Source organism: Cucurbita moschata, unplaced genomic scaffold (genome assembly GCF_002738365.1).
Source record: "Cucurbita moschata cultivar Rifu unplaced genomic scaffold, Cmos_1.0 Cmo_Scf00034, whole genome shotgun sequence".
NCBI lineage: Eukaryota > Viridiplantae > Streptophyta > Magnoliopsida > Cucurbitales > Cucurbitaceae > Cucurbita > Cucurbita moschata.
The window spans coordinates 1,809,236-1,832,889 of record NW_019268550.1 but is presented as its reverse complement, the minus strand read 5'-3'; the positions used below and the strand labels follow the sequence as shown (position 1 = coordinate 1,832,889).

The window sequence follows — 23,654 nt, the reverse complement described above, 5'->3', positions numbered from 1 at the left end:
ATATCATACTTATGTTTTATACTGCTACTAACGTAGGTGAAAGTATCTTTTTAATGATATTTTAAACGAGAAAACTTATCTTACCGTAAAAATTGTAAATATTGAAACGCTTATTTACGTTTTTTTAGGTTCCAGCGGATTACAACCAAAAGTTTAAGATAAAAGATCGATACAAATTTACGTAAAAATTGATATTTTTTCTCAATTTTAAGTGTGAGCATTGTCTAAGTATCAATTAAATTTTAAATTTTTTTTAATATGTTGAAGTCTATTAATTTGGTGTCCAAATAAAACATTATGGGTTTTAATATTTATTTTTAAGTGAAAACAATTGTATTCTTAATCGGTGGTTCAAATCTCACCGGGTTGTAGCGTCGTTTATAGGGACAATTCCACACATTCTTGCTGGGTCTCTCTGGTTTGCCGCTTTTTTGTTCACTCTCAACCTCGCCCATAACTATCTTTGGATTCCATTTCCCGTGTTCAATTTCCTGCCGATGAATTGAAGTTTGTTCTTCTCTCCCTTTGTTTCTTATCATTTATCGCACTTGAAAATCCAAAACCCTTGTTTGTTTTCTCTGTAAATCCGACAAATTTCTGGAAGCGACGGGATTTTCTATGTTCTTCGTGTAGATGGCATCCACCCTTTTGAGTAAATCCCTTTTGGTTAATCGATTCGCTCATTCTTTCTCCGCTCCCTCTGGCAAACCCCAGATTTTTGCTTCCTTCTTCAATGTAAGTCAAGTGTTTGTTGTTTTGAATTCATCTTCTGTTTAGGTTTTTTGGTCTGTTAAAGCCTTATGAATTTGCTTTGTTTTCATTCTTCTATATCGTAGAAGAAATTGTTTCACTCTCAAGTTAACTCAGCCAGTGTAGCACATAATCCGACTCGGCGACTCTGTTCTTTCATGGCTTCCTCTGTTGCTGGGGCTAGAGCTCAATTTTCAACCAAATCCTTATCCATGGATGATCCTGTTGTTTCCCCTGATTGGCTCCATTCTAATCTCAAACAGCCTGACTTGAAGGTATCATTTCTTGTTGGTTTCACCTATAATTTTTACTTCTGTGGTTGCTTAGCTTAACAAATGCTGTTCAATATGCTGATTGATTCAGTTCATTCTAGACTTGTAATCTTTGATTCGTTGTTATCCAGTGTTGTGTATTGGATTCATATCATTTAGTATGTATGTTAATAGAGTACTTAAGACATTGTTGTTTGTTATCTTGGTTGTATGCTCTCTTTTTTTAATGAATGAGTGTTCGGACTGGCTCGTGTGTATCTTGATTATTCTTACGGGACAATTACTCGATCCTCGTGGTTACTTAAATGCTCTTAAAATCTACGGTATCCATGCTTCTAGTCCTTTTCTTTGCGAGATGTCCATGTCGTATTCCCTCAGTATTTGCGGCATTCAGAATTCGGTTTGTTTGACAGTTCGACCGTGCGTCGATCTAGTCAGTACCTATTGTTTTTGCCTTGGGACTATGCATTTCTCGTTGATTTCTACACATTCATATAAAAATGTTCTTGCTCATTGCTTATTAACATATCTTAGAAAAATTGCGATTTGCAAGTCTGGTAGCTTTATGTTTTGTATTTCTAAAGCTGTTCTCCCTTTTAAACTGCTCGTTTTTAGGTGTTAGATGCATCGTGGTACATGCCAGATGAACAGAGGAATCCGATTCAGGAGTACCAGGTAGTCGATTTGATAGATGTGTGGTGAACTACTTTTTATATTTCGTGGTGAAGTATCAGTTCTTAGTGTGGTTATAATTTTGATAGGTTGCTCACGTCCCTGGTGCCCTTTTCTTTGATATCGACGGTGTATCTGACCGAACTTCAAAGGTGAAATCATCTCTTTTTCTTTAATTTATTTAGCTTTTCTTCAGTTCATTTGCTAATTTAAGACAATGGAATGATTGTTTGTTTCAGTTACCACATATGTTGCCATCAGAGGAAGCTTTTGCTGCTGTTGTCTCCGCTCTTGGCATTCAAAACGAAGATGGTGTGGTTGTTTACGATGGAAAAGGACTTTTTAGTGCCGCTCGTGTCTGGTGGTGAGATGCAGAAATAAACAATTGACTTAGCAGTGTTTTATGTTTTCGAACGTTTATTCGAGAAATCAATTATGGTAATTGAATATAGGATGTTCAGAGTCTTTGGGCACGACAGAATTTGGGTGCTAGATGGAGGATTGCCGAAATGGCGTACGTTAGGATATGACGTTGAATCCAGTGCTTCTGGTGATGCTATTTTGAAAGCTACTGCTGCAAGTGAGGCAATAGAGAGAATTTATCAAGGGCAAGCTGTAAGTTCATAACTTCATGTGTTCTGTATCAGCTCAAACCCCACCGCTAGCGGATATTGTTCTCTTTGAGCTTTCCCTTTCGGGCTTCCTTTCAAGGTTTTTAAAACGCATCTGCAATATAGAGAATTTATCCCGTGCATCGGGTGATGCTATTTTAAAATGCTTCGTTCTCCTCCCCAACCGATGTGGGATCTCACGATCCACCTCCCTTCGGGGTCCAGCGTCCTTGCTGACACTCGTTCCCCTCTCCAATCGATGTGGGATCTCACATATTTTGTCCTATGTTTTGTCTAAAAGCTACTAGTGCCATGAATAGTTTGTGTATAATTTGTCGTGTTTGTACAAATACTTCATCCCGTAAGTTACTTAAATGTTACAACGACAACAATTACTCATTTTCTCAGGTTGGGCCAATTACATTTCAGACTAAGTTTCAGCCACATCTGGTCTGGGACATTGAGAAGGTTAGGCTGTTCATTACAAAGCTGTTAAGAGTTTTTTTTTTTCCCTCAAAGAAACTTCGGTTCTTTATCCCAAAACGAAAAAAAGAAAAAGAAAACTGTTAGCTTAGAATATGAATAATATAATGCTTTATAGAATCATATAGCAGTGTATGAACTGATATCCTTAAAGTTTGAGTTGATGTGTAAACTTGTCGTTCTGTTGCAATGTTGATTGTTGTTGGTATATGTTCGGCGCCGAAAAAGAAATTGAATTTGGATATTCATCACAGCGTTCTAGAGTGAGCGTGTGTGAAAAAGCAATGCAATCGTATCTTATACGCATTTTAGATGTGAACCTTTTCTCTCTAACATGTTCCAGGTTCAAGAGAATATTACAGGACGAACTCACCAACACGTAGACGCTCGATCGAAGGCCAGGTACTGTAGATTCTAGATTTTATCGATCGGTCTATTGGTGGATATGTTCATTTAGCTTTTCTCAAGACTTTTGAAATCGAGCTATACCATACTGTATCGACTCCCTTATCTGTCCGTCAATTGAACGATGAAGTATTTGGTTGAATAATCTGTGATAAAATCGTCCTTTCTATCCTCGAATTACGTTTTCGTCTTGCAGATTTGATGGTGCTGTCCCAGAGCCTCGGAAAGGAATCCGAAGTGGCCATGTTCCTGGCAGCAAGTGCATTCCTTTTGCCCAGGTTCTTATCAATATCAGTTAGTACCTTATGTTTGTAGTTCATAGCTAGAATTTGAAACAGTTACCCTTCTTCTTCGGGTTCGTATTTGGTTTGTTCATATCAAAATTTTCAATTTCATCGAAGAGTTACATAGCATATACTAACCGTCATTTAGGCTGTTTAAACTCTGCGTTTCTTCGAGATCGTATATTCATAGCTAGAACTTTTATTCTTTAATAAATGTGAAGATTTGATTCTGTTAAGCATTTAGCTCGAAGGAGGAGGGTACTAATCGTTAGGACATCTCGTAAATATCGTTTGTTTTTAAATCATTAACGATTAGAGTTGCTTTCTGTAATTTGGTTCTGGTTGGTTTCAGGCTGATATATATACATGTATGCCCCCATATTTTTTGTTCGTCTATATCTCGTAACGAACATTCGTTTCTTAAAGCTCTTAATCTCGATCGTTATAAGTTGTATCTATAGTGTTAGAATCCTTCCCTATGACCTTTGCAGATGCTGGATAGTTCACAGTCACTTTTACCAGCAGATCAGCTCAAGAAACGCTTCGAACAAGAAGGTTAAGTTCTTTACCTAAACAAAAACGGTATTCGTTTACACCGAAGAAAGGCCATTCTTCAAGGGTCTCAGGTCCCAAACGGGCACGACGATATATACTTAAGTTGATCGGTTTTTGCAGGCATATCTTTGGAAAATCCTGTCGTAACGTCTTGTGGCACCGGCGTTACTGCCTGCATTCTTGCATTGGTACATCTCTTCACCTTCAAATTCTTAATCTATGGAACAAAATCAAAGATTTAGCAGGCTGAGTGGTGAAAATCTGTAACTTTCAGGGCCTCCATCGGCTTGGGAAGCATGATGTTCCAGTCTATGATGGCTCTTGGACTGAATGGGGAGCTCATTCCGACACGCCTGTTGACACTGCTTCATAAGTGCTTCTCCTTCCAATTTTTGTTCTTGTAAATGCTTAGAGCTTTTTAATTGATCTCAGAACTCAGTTTACATTTGTGCTGTTCTTTCTTTATCATGACGATCAAACGTCCCGATTATCGAAACCCATGTTTTATTTGCTAAGCTATGCTAAAATTGTTTGATCTTCGTTAAGGAATCGTTCAACAAAAATTACAAACAAACACGGCTCCCTCTTTGATTTGCTACCGTCTTCTTATTGAGAACTTTACTTAGTGTATCGTGATTTTCTATATGTATGTAAACAATATGAAGAATGTACGAGAAAGAGAAGTATATGACTTTATTGCTAACCAACGCTATCTCAGTAAATAGATAGAAGAGAATAAAACATGATCTAACAACTATCTAAGAAAAAAAATTCTATGAGAAAATAATAATTGCCTCGGGTTTGTCGAAGAATCTGCTTCATCTACACTCTTCTTTGAATTTAGGGTTTGATCTGAACGTAACTCCATGGTTAAAGTAAGAAAATATTTTGATTAGAAGTTGGAATATCTACCTCGCAGTCGTAGCACTGTGATCTGTACCGGAGAAAAAGTTCGATAACTACCATTATAAGAACACCGAACAAAACTGTTCTGATGGTAAGATCGTCCACAATCATGATGAGAAGGAAGAGACTTGGATTTGATAAACCTAAAACGCTCTTCAAATGGGATTTTAAATATTATATATTGCTTTGAGTTCTTATTTATATTATTTTTTAAAAGTATATTATTGGATTAATCAAATTGAAAATGATTTATTTAATTAAGATTTCAAATAATAATAATAATAATAAAGCTTTGGATATATAACAGGACAAAAATCAGGAGACAAAATATAAGATTCTTTTTTAAATTTAAATTTAGTAAAAATTATAAATTATAAATTATAAATTATAAATTATAAATTCTAAAATGTTTTATTTAAGAGTAATATTTTTTAAAGAATTTATAATTAAATAGTATTTTTTAAATGTATAATATTATACTTTTATTAATAATTAAAGTATTTTTAAAATAAATTAATAGTTTTTTATTTATTTATCAGTACATTTGAAAAATAGAATATTTTTATTTTTTTTACTGTAGATTTTATTTTTGAATTTTAAGTTATGTGTATATTCTGTCTATAAATTAATAGATACTCGAATTTTTAATTATGAAAATTTTAAATATTTTAAAAATTGATTGATATTTTAAATAAAGATTTGTAGAAAAAATTGTAATTTAAAATTTTTTAAATCAAATAGGGATAAGTTTTGAATCTTAAAAGTTAAAGGCTAAATTTGTAATTTTACGAATTGAGATGGTTCTTTCGTAAATAACCGGATTGTCTTTCCTGTAATGGTAATTTCAGTCAGTGCGTGACTATGACGTGGCGATATAAATCAAAGTTCCCTCCGCCCCCTTCCGAATGCCATCTTTCAAATTGAAATTTCAGAAAAAGTACCCGCCGGAGACTGTGAAGACATCGACCGGAGACTAGATGAAGGGAAACGGCCGCCGCCATCCTAAGGGATCTTTCAATCCTCCACCGCCACCTACTCCCCAATTCCGCCGCGATTCCGATGCCAGCTTTGCCAGTAGCCGCCCTTCTTCCATCGGAATGGCTCGTCCCGCCGCTGCCTCCATCGACATGTACAAAGAGCGAGCCGTTCAAATTTCTGCTGTCAACACCATTAATTCGTCTCTCAAGGAGCTTTTCAATCACTCTTTCAATCTAACATTCAAACCCTTCTCTCCCCCTTCCCTCAAAGATCTCACTGAAACCATCCATTTGCTTCTTCAATGTCTCGATTATCACCCGACGAAGCTTGAGGATGATCTCCCCATCGTCCTCAAATCCCTAGGGTATCCCTTCAAAATCAATAAGGGCATCCTCAAGACTCCCCCTGCTCCTCATCAATGGTACCCAATTCTTGCCCTACTTCACTGGCTTGTGCAGGTTGCTGTTTATAACTATAACCTTGCAAACGATTCAGATTCGTTTGTTTCGAGTAACGATGTGAATGTATATGTGCTGAATAGCTATGTGCAATATATACGTGGGGATGATGATTCGGTGGAAGCTTTGGATCAGGAGTTTATGGAGCGGTTAAAGAAAGGGAGGGATGATGCAGTTGAAAGCTTGAATGGATTGGAGATGGAAGTTAAGGAGCTCGAAGCCAAAGCCGAGGCGTTGCGGTCGGATCCCTCGCAGAGGGAGGTTCTTGAGAAGCAGCAGACTGTGCTTGAAGAGGATGTGAAGAAGTTCCATACAATGATTGGTGGGTATAGTGAGAAGATGCAGGAAATGAAGAAGATATTGGAGGAAAAGGAAAAGGAGTTGGAAGTTAAAGTGCAGGAGAACAAGAAGATTTGTGAAGAAAATGAAGAGCTGAAGATGAGGGTGGAATCTCAGATGTTTAATGCCAGAGATGTGGAAAGGATGAGGAGAGAATTGCAGGCTGTGGAGAGGGACATTGGTGATGCCGAAGTCTCGAGGAACTCGTGGGAGGAGAAGACATGGGATATTGATGCAACAGTGGGGAATAAATTTAAGGAGCTTGAGGCCATGGCAAGGGAATGTAACCAGGCTATGAGAAGGTTGCCCTTCTTTCCCTTTTCTCTATTTATTGTTGTTATCATGTAGTTCTTGTTTTCTGGTGTGTCAAACTTGATACTTTCATCCTGTTCAATCGAGTTTAAATCTATTTCCACTACTTATAGATCGTTTTTTTGAAACCATTCTAGTAAGGATCTTATCAAACTGACAAGAATTTTTTATTGTATTGAATTGTTTGGGTAAATATAGTTGTTATTACGAGGGAATGTATTGTTAGGAATCACGGATCTCCACAATGGTATGATATTGCCTACTTTGAGCATAAGCTCTTGTGGCCTTGCTTTTGGTTTCCCCAAAAGGCCACATATCATTGGTGATGTATTCCTTACTTATAAACCCATGATCATTCCCTAAATTAGTCAATGCAGGACTCCCTTCGAACAATCCTCAACATGTACTTTTATCTTTAGTTATGTTGATGGGCTGATATGATTAAATTTACTATAACCCATCGGCTTAAGCTTTTGAGTTGATTGGTGTTGATCGGTGATTAAACCGAGATGTGTGTTGGGAAATCCTCCAAATTTCATACAAAGAGAATTAGCGAGACTGCTCTATTACAATCCTCCCCTCGCTGGTTGGATGGTTCGTTGTGTGGTATTCGAGAAAAAGATCTTGTATTCGAATCTATATAATGACATTTCCTCTCCAATTAATATTGATTTCGTTTGTTGGGTTTTCTACAAATTTTCAAACCCACAAACGAGGGAACCGTTGAACATTTGTGTTATTAAATTTATCATATGAACTTAAGCTTTAGAGTTGTTGGTGATTTATTTTTGTGAATCCCACGTCTTGTGAAGCCTATCCATTTCAAATGATATTTACAAGCATGAGTTTCTGAACATATTTTGTTATTGAATTCGAAATTTCGTTTACCAATTCAGCACAATTACTTTGCTGATACAACTTCCTTTTGTTCTTATTAGATTAAAGCTTGATAATTGTCATCAGTACTTCCTGAATGCAAAGGGGTCAACACCAGCTGATGTGATGGGGGTTGACTATAAGACAACCATTAAGCCTTCACTTGATTCCTTTGCAGAGGACATAAAGAAAAGTTCGATGACGAAGTTGGAAGATTTGATATCTCTCAGGCAGCAATCAAGTGAAAATTCTGCTAAAATTGAGTCTAGACGCAGTCACATACTTTCCCTTCAATCTCATATTGAAGAAGTAAGCGAAGTTTCTAATTAGAACTTAAGTGTCAGACATGGAACTTGGCTGCAAATAGTTTCATTTTAATTCACCATTTCAGTTTTCATTTTGTTGATGAAGGTTTTGCTTGGCTGCCTGCCAGGAACTATCGTGTACAGAATGATTTGCTGATCATGTAAATGGTTTCTATTTTTCAGGGTGAAACTCAAGTGAACTCTTTAAGAAATGAAATACGAGATTATACATTAAGATGCTCCACAGAATCAAAGAAGATGGTGGAGGATCTTCAACTAGAAGCTCATAGCATAGATGTCGTGGAAAGAGAAGCAGGGGAGCTTTTGAAGGTATTAATACTCCCACTATAATTACTGTCTTAAGAAATGGTTCTTAAAGGTCTCTTGACTATCGGTTGGCTAACTGAATCATGATTTGGCCGTTAACTTCCTGACTAGTTCTCTTGACTATCTGAGTTTGAAACTTTGTTAGCTTGTGTAGCCTTTTTTTCTTGCTTTTTGATATTGGCTAATTTTGGGAATGATAACGGGTTTAGGAATGCATCTCTATTGGTGTGAGGCCTTTTGGAAAGCCCAAAACAAAGTCACGGGAGCTTATGCTCAAAGTGGATAATATCATACCATTGTGGAGATCCGTGATTCCTAACACTTTCTTCCGCTACTCTTGTTCCTCCTACTTTGCTCTCTCTCCTTTATTTGAGTGCTAAAATCCATTCACCTTCACTAAACAAAACCCTTTGTCTTTGTCTTTGCTCAAATCTCAATGATCAAAAGTGTGTTATCTTTGAAAACTAAGGGATCAAATAGAAACTAAGTGCAGATATGTGAACTGGAGATGTGTTTCACCCGCAACTTATAAAGATTGATTGATAATTTCTTTGTAGATTTGTCCAAAATCTAGATCGACTGGTAATCAATCTTTCGTTAACGCTCGTTAATGCAACCAAGTCGGGCTTGTTAGAGATTTCTATAAGTATTGCACCTAAGTTGGGAGGGAAAGCACTTAACTAGTAACTGTTATAAGCCATTCCACCACTCCAGTCTGGTTTATTTAATTAGAATCTGCTCCAAACTTACTGTGATCTGTGATTGTATGAAGAATGCGAAAGTGAAGCATGAGGAAGCAATAAAGCAAGGAGAGGAAGAGATTCTGATATGTGCTCGTGAACTAGTTGCATGTGTTGACTCTGTCTCACAATATAAAGAATTTGTTAGATCCAAAATCTCAGATATGAGAAGCAACCTCTCCAAGACTGCTGTCGGTATCTCTGAGGCTTACAAGAACTCTTTGCCTGCTGAATTGGGTACTGTTTCTCAGTAAGAACATCATACTCTAGAGTTTGCTTGTCATTGTGGATGTGGATGTGCATTACTTATAGATATACATCTTTCTGAAGTGAGTACCTGTTAGCATGTCATGGGGCCGCACATGGTAGCATTGGCCGAGTTTGAGTATCATGTTTTGGAGTGTATATTTTCATTTCAGCTTATGTTAAACAAGTATGGATATTGTATTTTTTTTTTTCAAGTGGAATGAACTGAACTGTACTGTAAAACCGAATCGAGTTATTCTCGACTAAATTGGTGTTTGAATTGATTCTCTAAAAAAAAAAAAATAGAATTTATATAAATATGGTTATTAGAGAGACATTCAGACTTTTGACTTCTATCGATTTATTTACTAGTTTTAGGTCTTATCGAGCAAAATCATCAGCTGGTCACCAGCTGTCTTGATGCTAAGAAACATAATGAAAAAAATAGAAGAAGCATTTGACTCCCTCGTTCAGGCTCTACTTGCTTTGAGGGATACAACTTAGTTGGTAGAGCTTTGTTCTTACAATTGGGTCGTTACGATTATGGGTTGGGTGTTTAATTTTGCACTTGAACTGGTTACTCACTTTTTCTAAGTAATAGAGAAGAAAACCGAAACATGCCACTGAAAGATTCTATTGAAACAAATATGTGACGTGAAGAGCGTAAAGGAGGTAGGATGGGCATCATCCAATATATTATGAGCACAAATCTCATCCAAATTGATTGTCATTTTAATCCGGACGTGATTTAGGTCAGCCTCATTGCAAATCTCACGTTCCAACAACTATTCTTTTTTCTTATTTTCATAATTACTTCAATCAAGTTTCAAATAAACAAACCCAAGTTTTCGTTCAATAATATTACAGAGTGGAAGACTCGAACATTTCATTTCTTTAATCGTTATAAACAACTACGGTTGAACTTTGCTCAAGTCAACAACGAAGGATCGAGGGCTCCTAACAAGAAGCTTAATATAATATAAGTAATAATTGGTAGTATCTCAAGGCATGAAATGGCTGCGTTGATTTCTCCTGTCCACACCACTCTCTATCTATTGATAGTATAAATTAATATAAACAATCTCTAAGTCTCTAAGTTCATAATTTAAGCATTCGATCTGATTCAATTCATTAAAAACTATACGTTAAAATAATCTATTTTCCCATTAATATGTATATTATATGCTTACAAAAATTGAAATGGGCTATGTTCTTCATTAATGGAGGTCAACTCTAAAGCTTTAAATGTGCAAGCAAGATCCCGACCCTTTCCTCTTTACGATTCATAATTTTTAAACACTTAATTTAGTCCACGCCTCCCGTCTACTCGTTAAATTATTAAACTTGAACTGTTCATGAATCCATAAACTAAACCTAAAATTTAGAGATTAAGATATATATTTCGAACCTTTCAGAAACTAAATTGAAATAATTTCTAAATTTTAGACACAATTGAATCTATTAAATACGACATATTATAGACACAATTTTCAAAGCTCGAGAACTGAGGATGTGATTTGTCGAATCTCATTAAAGTGAATAGGTATGCCACGTGTCTCCCATTTTTGTAGCCATATGGCTCTTAATTTATTCTTATTTGTCAAAAAAAAAAAACATTATCCAATTGATTTTAAAACCCTCAAAACTATGGACTTTATGTAATCTCTACGTTACTTTTATTATTATTATTATTATTTTATCCTTAACCTTGATTTTTGCAAATTGCAAGTGAGTTCACAATAAAATAATAAAATAATAAAAATAAATAAATAAATAATTTAGTTGACATAAAAATAAATACTTAATTATTAGAGAAAAAAATATATATATATATTAAAAAGCCCGTTTAAATGGGAGATATTGTTTCACAAATATCAATATTAAATATCTAAAATAATTATTTTTTTATTTAAATATGTAAGATAATTAATCTGATTAAGTCGAGTTGATTTAATAATAATAATAAAAAAAAAATTCAAATCGAACCAATTTTTTATTTTTAAAAAATTTAACTGAACTTAACCTTTATAGTTCAGGTTTCACAATAACACTTTTGATGGCAGCAGCCTGCGATTGTGCGACACTCACTTCCCAGTAACGAGTGAATTAAGTCAATTCGTTCTTGCGCAGCGTACGGCCAAACGACGTATACTCGAGCTTCTGGTCCCGGTTCAAGAAGAGAAGTTTTAGAAAACAGGACAAAGAGATTTCGAAAGAGAGTTTCAACAACAACGGCTTACCGCTTATCTGAGTGTTAAAATAATGGAATATAGTTCACATAATTGTTTAATATCCATAGATCTAGAAATCAACTAAGCTAATTCATAGGACAATTATTATATTATTTTGTCCTTGTTTGCAAATCAAACCCATAAATTTATCATTAAATTCTTTATTTTCATATTATTTTCATTGGTAACGTGAATGGTGGTCGACATTATTATATTAATAATAAATCAAATAATTATTTTCTTCCAAATAATAATAAAAAATAAAATTTAATAATTCCATTGGAATAAAATATATAAATATATAAATATAATATTTATTAGGAAAGAAAAATAGAGAAACATGGGTGTAGAGTTATGAGGTCTTGGCGTTGACCATTTCAAGATGGGATCCCAAGCTTTCTCTTTCTCAACGGATTTCTTTAAATAAAACATTAATATTTAATTCGATTTATTTTCCTTTCTTTTTCACATTATTATTTAATAAAAAATTTGAACTCCAAACACCATAAATAATGACAGCTAATTTTAAAATTTAATCCCTATTTGGACAAATAACCTTTTTAAGTATGTTTTGTCTTTACTAACATGTTTCATCCAACAATTCTATAAGGTTACTCGATGTAAAATTACTGTTTGACTTTGAAATCACTGTAATTGAGCCACTGAAAACAAAGGTAAATTTTAATTCTTTTATGCATTTTTTAGATTACTCTCGTCTAGACGTGGTTTTGATTCATTTATGTATTCTTCCATTACTCGAGTGTCACGTAAATATCTAAATAAAATAATTTTTTATTTGTTTTTAAATTTGCTTAAAGATAATTTCTTTACTTTTCTCAAAAGTGAGAAATAATTATCGATTTGAGTATAGTTTAGTAAATTAATACATATCGAAAACAACAACGCCAATAATTAGCTACAATAAATAGTTGGGGCTGCTTAATTAATTACAACTTAGGCTAATGCGGCTGCTAAAGTTTCTCTTAATTACCATATAGTTTGCGTAGGGCTAAAACCGAGTTTTCACTCGAGGAATAAAAAGGTAAAAACCGTGAAAATAGCTGTCACAACGTAGCTAACCTTATATATATGAAATTTACACTTAGCTACCTTAATAACCGTAAGACATGATAGGTATCCAAAAGTTTTACTTATCTATCCTTAATAAGAGTAAGACCGAGCAACTATATGAAATTTTTACATAACTTTCCTTAATACCCGTGAGACCTAAAAGGTATATAAAATTTGCACGTAACTAGCCCAAATAACCATGAGACCTAACGGGTATATAACATTTGCACGTTTGCACGTAACTATTCTAAATAACTTTGTATGAAATTTATGTTGAACACAACTCTCGGTGGGAAACACTCGCATACTTTATTAAGAACAATCGAGAAGAGATTTACAAGACACTTGGTAGAGATGTCGGGATTTACAAGACACAACTCTCTATGCAATTTATGTTAACCCTATTGTGCTAGTGATGATATTAAGTAGCTATCCCGAGTAATTACAGTTGATACACAATTTCTCTCTCATACATCTAGCTCGAGTTTAGGGTTTGGAGTCGGAAAGTTATTTTTAATTAAGTGAATGAAGGTTAATTAATAAAGGGGACCCATTAAAGTCAATCTAATAATAATTATTCCATTGAGACGAGAGAATTGACTTTGGTGCCTCAAAATTTGTATTAAGAGAGAGAGATTGTGATATTCAACAATCTGAACAGTAAGAGAGAGAAAGCCAAAGAGGGTTATGGAGATTGATCTCTCACTCAAAATTGATCAAGAACAAGAACAAGAACAAGAACACGAACAAGAACAAGATCAAGAACAAGTTGCTGCCTCCGGTTCGAGAGAAGGTTTGGCAGTCGACATTAATGGTGGAGAGGTAAGCTTCTTAAGAACCCTTTAACCCGTCTTGTTGAACTCATCGATTCTTAATCGAGAATTATATGTTCAATAGATTTCGGCGTTACAAATGGAAATGGATCGAATGAAAGAAGAGAACAAAGCGTTGAGACGAGCTGTGGAACAAACCACGAAAGATTACTATGATCTTGAAACCAAAATTGGTATCATCCAACAAAACAACCTCACCAACAAGGTACCCTCAAACCCCTTCTCTCTTTGTTCATCCATACGGGTTTTATACTCGTCGTATCAAAGGATCGAAATTGGATCCATTCTCGCAAATAAACACAATCCCTATGCACGTCTAGGAATACCCTTTTCTATATATTCGTACCGGACTCGAGTAGATAGGTTGAGGTCTTACGAGAGATACCCGTAACAAAAAAAAAAGGTAGCGTTTTAAGTTTATTGGTCTTAGTGAATTTGAACATTAATTTAGTTTCAGCTCAATTCAATTATATAATCTATTTGTTGGGTTTCGTGCAAAATTTGACCTCTTAGTATGATTATCACTCTTACATCTAAAAATCATCACTTATCCACTGAAACGAGAGATGTGTTGTTGATTATCAACACGAACATAGTTATGAGATCTCAAATCGGTTGGAGAGAGAGAAACGAAACATTCCTTATAATAAGAGTGTGGAAACCTTGCCCTGACACACACGTTTTAAAATCATGAGGTTGATAGCGATACGTAACGGGTCAAAACGGACAATATTTGTAGTTGAGCGGTAATTGATGAATGTTCAAATCTTGTTATCTCACTCAATATAATCGATATCTCTATTCGTGTATGCACAGGCCTCTCGTAGCTTTGTATTATTCCAAGGAAACGAGAAGAAGAGGCATGACATACGAAACCTAGACTTGGATCTCGAGGAAATGTCGAAGAAGAAGAGACAAGCTCGGTCGCCGCCATCGAAGGAGGAGGAGCTAAAGGAGAGGGAACTAGGGTTATCATTAGGGCTCCATGCAAACAACAAAGAAGATAACCATAGGGAATTACAAGAAGAAACAAGAGAAAAGAAGAAGCCACAAAGGCCTGAGTTATTGCAAGGAATGGCACCCCCACAAAACAGGAAAACTAGGGTTTCTGTGCGAGCTAGATGTGAATCTGCCACTGTAAGTTGCAATATCAAACCAAAATTTTATTTTAACGAAGTTTAAGGATGTTTATAAAATTTATGTTGTAATGTTTCAATGTAATGTTATTGTAGATGAACGATGGTTGTCAATGGAGGAAATATGGTCAAAAAATTGCAAAGGGTAATCCGTGCCCTCGAGCCTACTATCGTTGCACAGTTGCCCCGGGATGCCCTGTTAGAAAACAGGTATCGTCTTTTTGGGCTCGACTATAAGTTTAGTACATTAACTTTTAAATTGACATCATAGGTCCTTAAAATTTCGATTTTATGACGGGTAGATAAAAGCTATGGTTTTATTCACACGTTTCCTTACATTTCGTGGTTGTTTTTTTTTTTACTTTTGAATATCTGAATTAACCCTACGTTGAATGAAAAGCTTATTTTCTTTTGCTGGCCATGGGCCAAATTTGGCGTGCAAGGTTTGGCCGGAGCTCTGTGCCACTACTCAAATTTAGGATAGGTTTGTTATTTAAATATGTGAAACTAATCAAATAACTATCGGGGTCTTCAGCGATTATTTCTCTCTCCCTTTGTTTTCAGTTATTTTCTTCTTCGAAGGAGTTTTCCTTCGATCGGTTTTTGTTCAGTCGACATTTTCCTCTCAATTGTCAAAAGTCAACAATGCCTAATGCCTATTAGGTTCTTAAATTTTAAAATTTTCTAATAGATCCCTCGAGTTTTAGTTTTGTGTCTATTACGTTCCTAAACTTTTTAAAAATGTTAGATAGATCAAGAACTAATTTGGGTTAGGTTAGGTTGGGTCGTTAGGTTCTTATTAAAAAAAAATTTAAGTCGAACATTTGGGTTGGATCTTAAAAATGTATCAACCCGACTCAACCTAACCCACGAACACATTTAATCAATAATGTTCTAATGATGTTAGGTATTTTTCAAATTTTTACACATTAGACGTTACGTCAATTTACGTTTTTACCCTTTTAACGAGACAAAAAGCTCTCTAGATGTTAAAGGTGTCGGGTATTTTGCATAATTTAACCATAATTTGGTGACTTTTTTCTTACATTAAAGTCTTCATTTTTAGGTCCAGAGATGCTTAGAAGACATGTCGATTCTGATAACAACGTACGAAGGAACACATAATCATCCACTCCCTGTCGGAGCCACAGCCATGGCTTCCACAGCTTCAGCAGCAGCTTCCTTCATGCTCTTAGACTCCGCTAATACTAACCCTAATATTCTGAACTCCTCTTCCTATTCTCCAAACCCTAATGAGCCCTCTGCCAACAGCTTTTACAGCCCTTCAATGGCTAACTCTTCCACCTCCGATTTGCCCCATTCCTTCTTCCATAGAAACTTTCAACCTAATCATCTTATGGGTTCCCTCCATGGCCGGAGTTGGAACGCTACCGACGGTAATAAGCCACCGCTGACGGCGGAGAGTGTGTCTGCTATTGCTTCTGACCCTAAGTTTCGAGTCGCCGTGGCGGCTGCCATTTCGACGCTTATTAATAAAGAGAACAACCGCACGACGTCGATGCCGGATCCTATTGAACGTTCTTCTTCTTTTGGTTCTGGTAAGGACGGCGACGGCGACGCCGCCAAATAAGAATTGGGTTGTTGAGTCCCTCTCTTTGAATGGGAAGTAATTTGGAGGGAGATTCAGAGTAAATTTTTTTTTTTTTTTTTTTTTTCAGTTTGATCCAAAATATGTATTTATATTTGTAGTTTTTGTTTCCATGATTTGATTTTCTGACGAGAGTTCTGTAAGAATTCATAGAATGAAAGAATAAATATGTCTTGGTTTGATATTATATAGCATCTACTTGACAAGTAAAATATAAATAATAATAAAAATAATAAAATAAAATTTGTTTAATTTAGCTCGTCAACTTCTCCCAACCCAGAGCGTTAATTCTCTCGCTTATACAACGTATGTGAGCGTTAATTCTCTCGCTTATACAACATTCTCTATTGCTTGTTTATATAACGTCTCTTTCGAAAATTTCTCTCTGCACTCGTTTTCTAAAACCTTCTCTTAAAACCGAGGCCAAAGGCTCGAGCATACATCGCCTAAAACCTTCTCTTAAAATCGAGGCCAAAGGCTCGAGCATACATCGCCTAAAACCTTCTCTTAAAACCGAGGCCAAAGGCTCGAGCATACATCGCTTGGCCGTAAGCGACGCGAGAACGAATTGACTTAACTCACTTGTCATTGGAAAGTGAGTGCCGATTGTGACGAGTGGTATTATATATATCTAGTAAATCTCTAAACTATCAATTTTACATCTAATTGATAAATTAAGAGGCCTAACGAGGTATTTTGAAGAAAAGGGGGAGGTGAATCCACTCAAAGAGCTACTAAACCAGAACCTCGACTCCTGATGAAGAGCAAGATCACATTCACTTGTTTGGAATTCATTGTTCAAGATGGGTTGAAACAGCAACTTTTCAGCCTCCTAACCTTGTATTGTATATTATTCTAGTTTTAGTATCATCGATATTGGACTTAGACCACGTCTCCCAAACAATCTCAATACCAAGGTTCAAGAGTTCGGTCGAATTAACGGTGACAAGTACATCAAATAAAACCTTAAACTTATAATTTTGTCAATCAAAGTTAAAAAGACCAATAAGTTCAGACACTATATCGACAAAAATTTTAAAGTTTCGAGACTAAATTTATAATTTACCTTATAGCTTCATCGTCATCTACCTACCAATCCACAGCAGCCTGTGTAAACTAGAAAGCAGGCATTGGACCAAAAAGTGATAATTTACTTGTCCCAAACTGAATCTCAATGGGCAGATGATTCACAAAATGCACAGCCATCAGACAAACCGAGTAACAGCAAATTCTGAAACTACTGGTTTTAGATCACTAATGTTTATATAAAGCAATCATAGATTTAAAGGAAGAAGTTTTCACAAGCTCAAAACGTGAATCCAACATCCTTTCTTATTGACCATGGTTAAAGGTCTTCATAATTTTTATAAAATTGCACAGCCCTTGGCATTTTTTGTAGATGCAAAAACCAAGTCCACAAAAACAGGTTGCATAAAAAATCAAGCACAAAAGGAAAGGATCCCCACATCCCTAACAATTGTCCATTACTTCAGTTTCGTAAATAGTTTTGGTGCAACCTGCAAGAACAGCATCTTTGAAGTTAGTTCAAGGCTCGAGCACGAGCTCGTTTGATTCTGTAATCTAATTTCTATAAAAACCGAACGTTACTTACACATTTGTCGATGCAAGACCAGTAATCAAAATATTGTCCAGTGCAATGCTTATGACCACTCTCGTCCCCTTGGATTCTCTTCACGCACGCCTATGACATCGAAAGACAATAACCATCATTTTACCTTAATTTGAATCTGCTCAGACGTGATAAACAAACTAAAAAATTAAGACCCTTTTTGTTCCTATATGTCAATCAATCACCAGTTGACACCCATAGATATAAGAGATTGCATAAAACTTGATGACTGGTTAAGATTCATCAACACCACAATAAAAGGACGACAAGTGACCCGAGTCAACGTGAACCCCAAAGCATGATATCAACTAGAATCAGTGAAACGTGAGTTGTCTCAAGTTCAAGGAAAAACATATCCCAATTTGCCATCAATATTGAGTTGAATTCACAGATCAATGGAGCTACATTTCATAAAAGACAATTTGTTGAGGGCTATTGTTGCCTTCGTGACCTAAATGATTAACATGATAAGCCAAGGATCTTTCACCATAATTGCCAAGGGCAAGATCGCCCTAACACCTCTGGATGACAAACAGGGCTTCTTAATGAAAGTATATACAAGAGCATACAAAAAAAACCAGCAAAAGGAAACCGAAAGTAAGCTCGTCAAAATAAAAATGACTTCCATCCAAAAGAATAAAAAAAAGGTTGCACTAACAAGTTCGTACTATTACCCTTAACGGCAAAAATAAGACGCATAATCGAAAGAGAAATTATGAAATATAATGTTGGAACGACTAATAAAAAGAGAATTTAAATAGTGCTACTTAGTATTTGAGTGGCTTGTCTTTGTGTTATTTTTTAAATCCTTCTCTACTTAACACCCTGTACCTGATATTCAAGTAGTGGTTTCACACACTTGGGCTTGCAAGCTTCTTCAAGATACCTTTTCTGATCAACAGGTTCTTCATCCGCCCTACATACGAGGAAACAAAGAAACGTAGATATCAATACAAATAATCTTCAACACAATGAAAGACAAAGACGGAGTATGGAAAAGAAATGCATGTAAAAGTAGCTTCCAAGTTCCAACCATATGAAGATCTCAATTTCCACTCCAGCATACTTTATTCGTTGGTATTTGTGAATGTAACTATCCTACTGATTATTAAACCTTACAAATCTCCAAAAACCTTACATCTGCTAAATGTCTGATTTACATTGAAACTAAATCTACAGCAAACTAATTCTTCCCAAAATATGCAAAAATCACAGCACTTCTATATTTCATGATTTCATTTCAGCAGCAGGGAGCTGATACTTGTCATGGTGATTGTTCCAACAATCAAGATTCAAAGAAACATTTGTCCAGGTATGTACACCACAGTCCACCCTAATAACTCTTCCCACCACTATGGGCTACTTTCGAGGGAAAAACGAGTGGGATTAAAAATTTCTGAATGCCAAATAAGGCAATAAACGCTAACAAAACAGCACTTGACTACAGGGATACAAATCTAAAGTACGTAGCAGACAATCAAAAAGTTCATCGTGTAAGAAATAAAACGCTCAAAAAATAGTGTATAATTTATGGTGAAGCTGAAACCTAAATAATAATAATAACAATAAAGGTACTTACATTGCTAATAAATAGTACTGACTTGGAGCAAAAGAGTAGTGAAGAAAACCTGAAAAACATTAAAATTAAATTTTAGTTTGCACATAAATGCTGACACCAAAAACCATGAACTTCATTCCACAAATTCAAAATGTCGATGCCTTTATCTCAAGCATTCTTTTGAGGAAAGGCATACAAAAGATCCATTAAGAATTTAAATTGACCAGCCTCGAGCTAAACTCCATCATCTAAGTGTAACGACCCAGGCCCACCGCTAGCAGATATTGTCCTCTTTGGGCTTTCCCTTTCGGGCTTCCCCTCAAGGCTTTAAAGCGCGTCTACTAGGGGAAGGTTTCTACATTCTTATAAGTGGTGGTTTGTTCTCCTCCCCAACCAACGTGGGACATTAGTATCATTGTGTACGTAAGATTAGATTTCAGGTTCAGATGTGAAACATTCAGAATGGAAGGTACTACTATCAGAAAGTCTCATCAATTTCACCAAAGGAAAAGCAATTGATTTCAGCCCAATGATTTGTACCCACGAATCGAACTGCCTATGGTAAGGGAAATTAAGTAAGGTACGTAATCTAATGATACTCGTTAATCTTGATTCCATTACAAGAGAAACGGAAACACCATTTCAAAATTCGAGACTTGAATGTGTATCAAAAACAACAATTCAGATCATATAATCAAACATAACAAATTCCCCTCGAAAACCAACTACTGAGAGACAGAACAAACGACATAATAATATAATCGCACATAGAAAAACAAAAAACCTTCATTGATCTCTAAGAAAACTTCAAAGGAAACAAATCAAATCGATATAAGAAATCAAAAGCCCCCATAAATGCCAAAACAAACGATCGACGAATGGAGGAAAACCAAACACGGATCTGATCATAAAAAAAACAAAAAGAGAAAAGAGAAACAGGGAACAAAAATTATATAAAGCTCAAAAACAAACAAAATTTAAAAACGGCGAAAGCCTCTCGACTCCAAATCCATACCTTGGAGCTGAAACACGAATCTGGGAGGAAACTAGCAACTCTGATTAGGTTTAGTTTCGGAGCTGAGAAACTGCAATATGACAAATCCCCCACTTTCCCGGTTCAAGAAGCTTCGCGGGCCGGTTGCATTCGGATTCGGTACATTTGTTCGGGTCGGGTCAAAAATCCCTTTTGGAGCCTAATTAAATTACAAATTAAAAATGTCTATTAATGGTAAAAGAAAAATATTAATTTTTATAAGAATCTAAATTTTAAATTAAAATGAAAATATTAATTAATTTTAGATTTATTTTTAAATTAATATAATTATTTTTAAAAAATAATATTTTTAAAAAAGAAAATGTTTAAAATAATATAATTATGACCAAAAATAGTAATTTTAGTAAAGGATAATGTTTTGAACGGGTAAAAGTGGGGTTAATTTGTTGTTGTTGAATGCCTAAACTTACGGTTAACCAGTGAATAATTTACCATGTAGGGCAATATAATTACCCCATTTTCATCCTCATTCACCTTCAACTGCCTCGAACATCTTGAACCCTCTTCCTGTCTCCTCCATTATTTTACCTTCTTTCTCGACATTCAGTGTTGACATGGGTGGCTGCGCTAGCAAGCCGAAGACCTACGAGAAAGAAGACACCCCCCTGCCCCTCCCTGTTGTCAAGGAGACCATACTGGCGGAGGTGACTATTGAGGAGAAGGAAGTGAAGGTTGAATGTGATCAAGTTTATGAGAAGAACATTCAGGAGGAACCCGTTTCGCTTGGCTCTTTGCTCCTTCAGGTAATTTTAATTACTCTGTGTTTTTTAATTCTAATTTTTTAAATTGTATTAATTTTTTTGTTTTCTTTGTAGAATGAAGCGAAGAATGAGGTGGAAGTTCCAATTAAGGCCCAAAATGATGAGCCCAATGAAGAAGGTACGGTGCTAGATCATGCACCGCATCTACTTGCTGTTGTTGCAATGCCGGCGGCTGAACCCCATAAAGCTACCGTTCAGGATGTGGCGGTGTCCGAGAAAGACACTGTCCACCTGGCTGTAGAACCCCAGAAAGCCACTGTCGAGGCAGCGCCGGTAGAGCCACACAAAGCCGCCGTCGAGTCAGCGCCGGTAGTGCCCCAGAAGGCCGCCGTCGAGTCAGCGCCGGTAGTGCCCCAGAAGGCCGCCGTCGAGTCAGCGCCGGTAGTGCCCCAGAAGGCCGCCGTCGAGTCAGCGCCGGTAGTGCCCCAGAAGGCCGCCGTCGAGGCAGCGCCGGTAGTGCCCCAGAAGGCCGCCGTCGAGGCAGCGCCGGTAGTGCCCCAAAAGGTGGCCGTCGAGGCCGCGGCAGTAGCTCCCCAAAAGGCGGCCGTCGAGGCCGCGGCAGTAGCTCCCCAAAAGGCAGCCGTCGAGGCAGCGGCAGTAGCGCCACAAAAGGCAGCCGTCGAGGCAGCGGCAGTAGCGCCACAAAAGGCAGCCGTCGAGGCAGCGGCAGTAGCGCCACAAAAGGCCGCAGTCGAGGCAGCGGCGGTAGCGCCCGAAAAGGCCGCAGTCGAGGCGGCGGCGGTAGTGCCCGAAAAGGCCGCAGTCGAGGCGGCGGCGGTAGTGCCCGAAAAGGCCGCAGTCGAGGCGGCGGCGGTAGTGCCCGAAAAGGCCGCCGTCGAGGCAGCGGCGGTAGTGCCCGAAAAGGCCGCCGTCGAGGCAGCGGCGGTAGTGCCCGAAAAGGCCGCCGTCGAGGCAGCGGCGGTAGTGCCCGAAAAGGCCGCCGTCGAGGCAGCGGCGGTAGTGCCCGAAAAGGCCGCCGTCGAGGCAGCGGCGGTAGTGCCCGAAAAGGCCGCCGTCGAGGCAGCGGCGGTAGTGCCCGAAAAGGCCGCCGTCGAGGCAGCGGCGGTAGTGCCCGAAAAGGCCGCCGTCGAGGCAGCGGCGGTAGTGCCCGAAAAGGCCGCCGTCGAGGCAGCGGCGGTAGTGCCCGAAAAGGCCGCCGTCGAGGCAGCGGCGGTAGTGCCCGAAAAGGCCGCCGTCGAGGCAGCGGCGGTAGTGCCCGAAAAGGCCGCCGTCGAGGCAGCGGCGGTAGTGCCCGAAAAGGCCGCCGTCGAGGCAGCGGCGGTAGTGCCCGAAAAGGCCGCCGTCGAGGCAGCGGCGGTAGTGCCCGAAAAGGCCGCCGTCGAGGCAGCGGCGGTAGTGCCCGAAAAGGCCGCAGTCGAGGCGGCGGCGGTAGTGCCCGAAAAGGCCGCCGTCGAGGCAGCGGCGGTAGTGCCCGAAAAGGCCGCCGTCGAGGCAGCGGCGGTAGTGCCCGAAAAGGCCGCCGTCGAGGCAGCGGCGGTAGTGCCCCAGAAGGCAGCCGTCGAGGCCGCGCCGGTAGTGCCACAAAAGGCGGCCGTCGAGGCCGCGCCGGTAGTGGTCGAGGCAGCGGCAGTAGCTCCCCAAAAGGCCGCCGTCGAGGCAGCAATGGTAGAGCCCCAAAAAGCTATCGTCAAGGTAGCAGCAGAACTCACAAAAGCCACCGAGGAGGAGAAGAAAACCACAGAAGCGACACCGTCACCGGCGGTGGCAGTGGCGGCGGCGACAAAAGAAAAACAATAGACAATATGGAACATTTGGGTGCCTATGGAACATTTAATTTATTAACAATTCAAAAAATTGATTGAGAACGGGAATGCTTGTAGTTTCGGGTCTTCCATTTTCACTGTGAAAGAGCAAAAGCCATTCAAAATCTAAACTAGAAATCAAAATAATAGAATCCCGTTTCTCCTTCATTGAAGCTCGATATCTTTATAGAGCTCTCAATAAAATACATTTTTTGTTCGTATCATGAGAATTCTACTCATATAGTATCATATCAGACCATAATTGTACTTAGCTTAGAACAACATTAGAAAATAAACACAACTATATATTAGCCTCTCAAATTACAAATTCCAAATTCACAAATTTATTACATAAAAATTTAAAAATTTACTTATTAGATAAATTTTTAAGTATTAAATAAATAAAAAATTGTTGGAATAAAGTTATGATTTAAAAATTAAAATAAAGAATGAAACCTAAAAGTAATGTGTTTTTTTTTTTTTTTTTTT

General features: G+C 37.6%; 4 protein-coding genes across 5 annotated transcripts; 3 read left to right on the top strand and 1 right to left on the bottom strand.

Annotated features, from left to right (window-relative positions):
- The first annotated feature begins 347 nt into the window (after positions 1-347).
- LOC111430808 (thiosulfate/3-mercaptopyruvate sulfurtransferase 1, mitochondrial-like) lies at positions 348-4,577 on the top strand. Of its 2 annotated transcripts, XM_023067221.1 has the most exons (13): positions 348-507; positions 634-735; positions 837-1,025; positions 1,638-1,697; positions 1,784-1,846; positions 1,934-2,058; positions 2,147-2,309; positions 2,714-2,773; positions 3,132-3,190; positions 3,390-3,471; positions 3,969-4,032; positions 4,153-4,220; positions 4,307-4,577. In XM_023067221.1, exons 2-13 carry the CDS (start codon positions 634-636, stop codon positions 4,403-4,405), a joined length of 1,134 nt encoding a protein of 377 aa, XP_022922989.1. In that variant the 5' UTR covers positions 348-507; the 3' UTR covers positions 4,406-4,577. The 2 variants fall into 2 exon arrangements, with proteins under 2 accessions (XP_022922989.1, XP_022922988.1); XM_023067220.1 differs by having other exon boundaries at positions 348-735.
- A 1,276-nt stretch (positions 4,578-5,853) lies between these two features.
- Positions 5,854-9,762, top strand: LOC111430885 (kinetochore protein NDC80 homolog). Its single transcript, XM_023067358.1, has 4 exons — positions 5,854-7,015; positions 7,964-8,210; positions 8,390-8,536; positions 9,306-9,762. The coding sequence occupies exons 1-4, from the start codon at positions 5,916-5,918 to the stop codon at positions 9,525-9,527; spliced, it is 1,716 nt and encodes a 571-aa protein (XP_022923126.1). The 5' UTR covers positions 5,854-5,915; the 3' UTR covers positions 9,528-9,762.
- A 3,720-nt stretch (positions 9,763-13,482) lies between these two features.
- LOC111430769 (probable WRKY transcription factor 9) lies at positions 13,483-16,503 on the top strand. Its single transcript, XM_023067173.1, has 5 exons — positions 13,483-13,643; positions 13,719-13,859; positions 14,471-14,791; positions 14,887-15,000; positions 15,857-16,503. The coding sequence occupies exons 1-5, from the start codon at positions 13,509-13,511 to the stop codon at positions 16,379-16,381; spliced, it is 1,236 nt and encodes a 411-aa protein (XP_022922941.1). The 5' UTR covers positions 13,483-13,508; the 3' UTR covers positions 16,382-16,503.
- Positions 16,504-17,700: 1,197 nt separating this feature from the next.
- Positions 17,701-20,711, bottom strand: LOC111430476 (cytochrome b-c1 complex subunit 6). Its single transcript, XM_023066709.1, has 5 exons — positions 20,603-20,711; positions 19,609-19,657; positions 18,861-18,945; positions 18,012-18,101; positions 17,701-17,916 (listed from the first exon to the last, which is right to left on the bottom strand). Coding segments are annotated over exons 2-5 (210 nt in total). The 5' UTR covers positions 19,611-19,657; positions 20,603-20,711; the 3' UTR covers positions 17,701-17,883.
- Between the last annotated feature and the right edge of the window lie 2,943 nt (positions 20,712-23,654).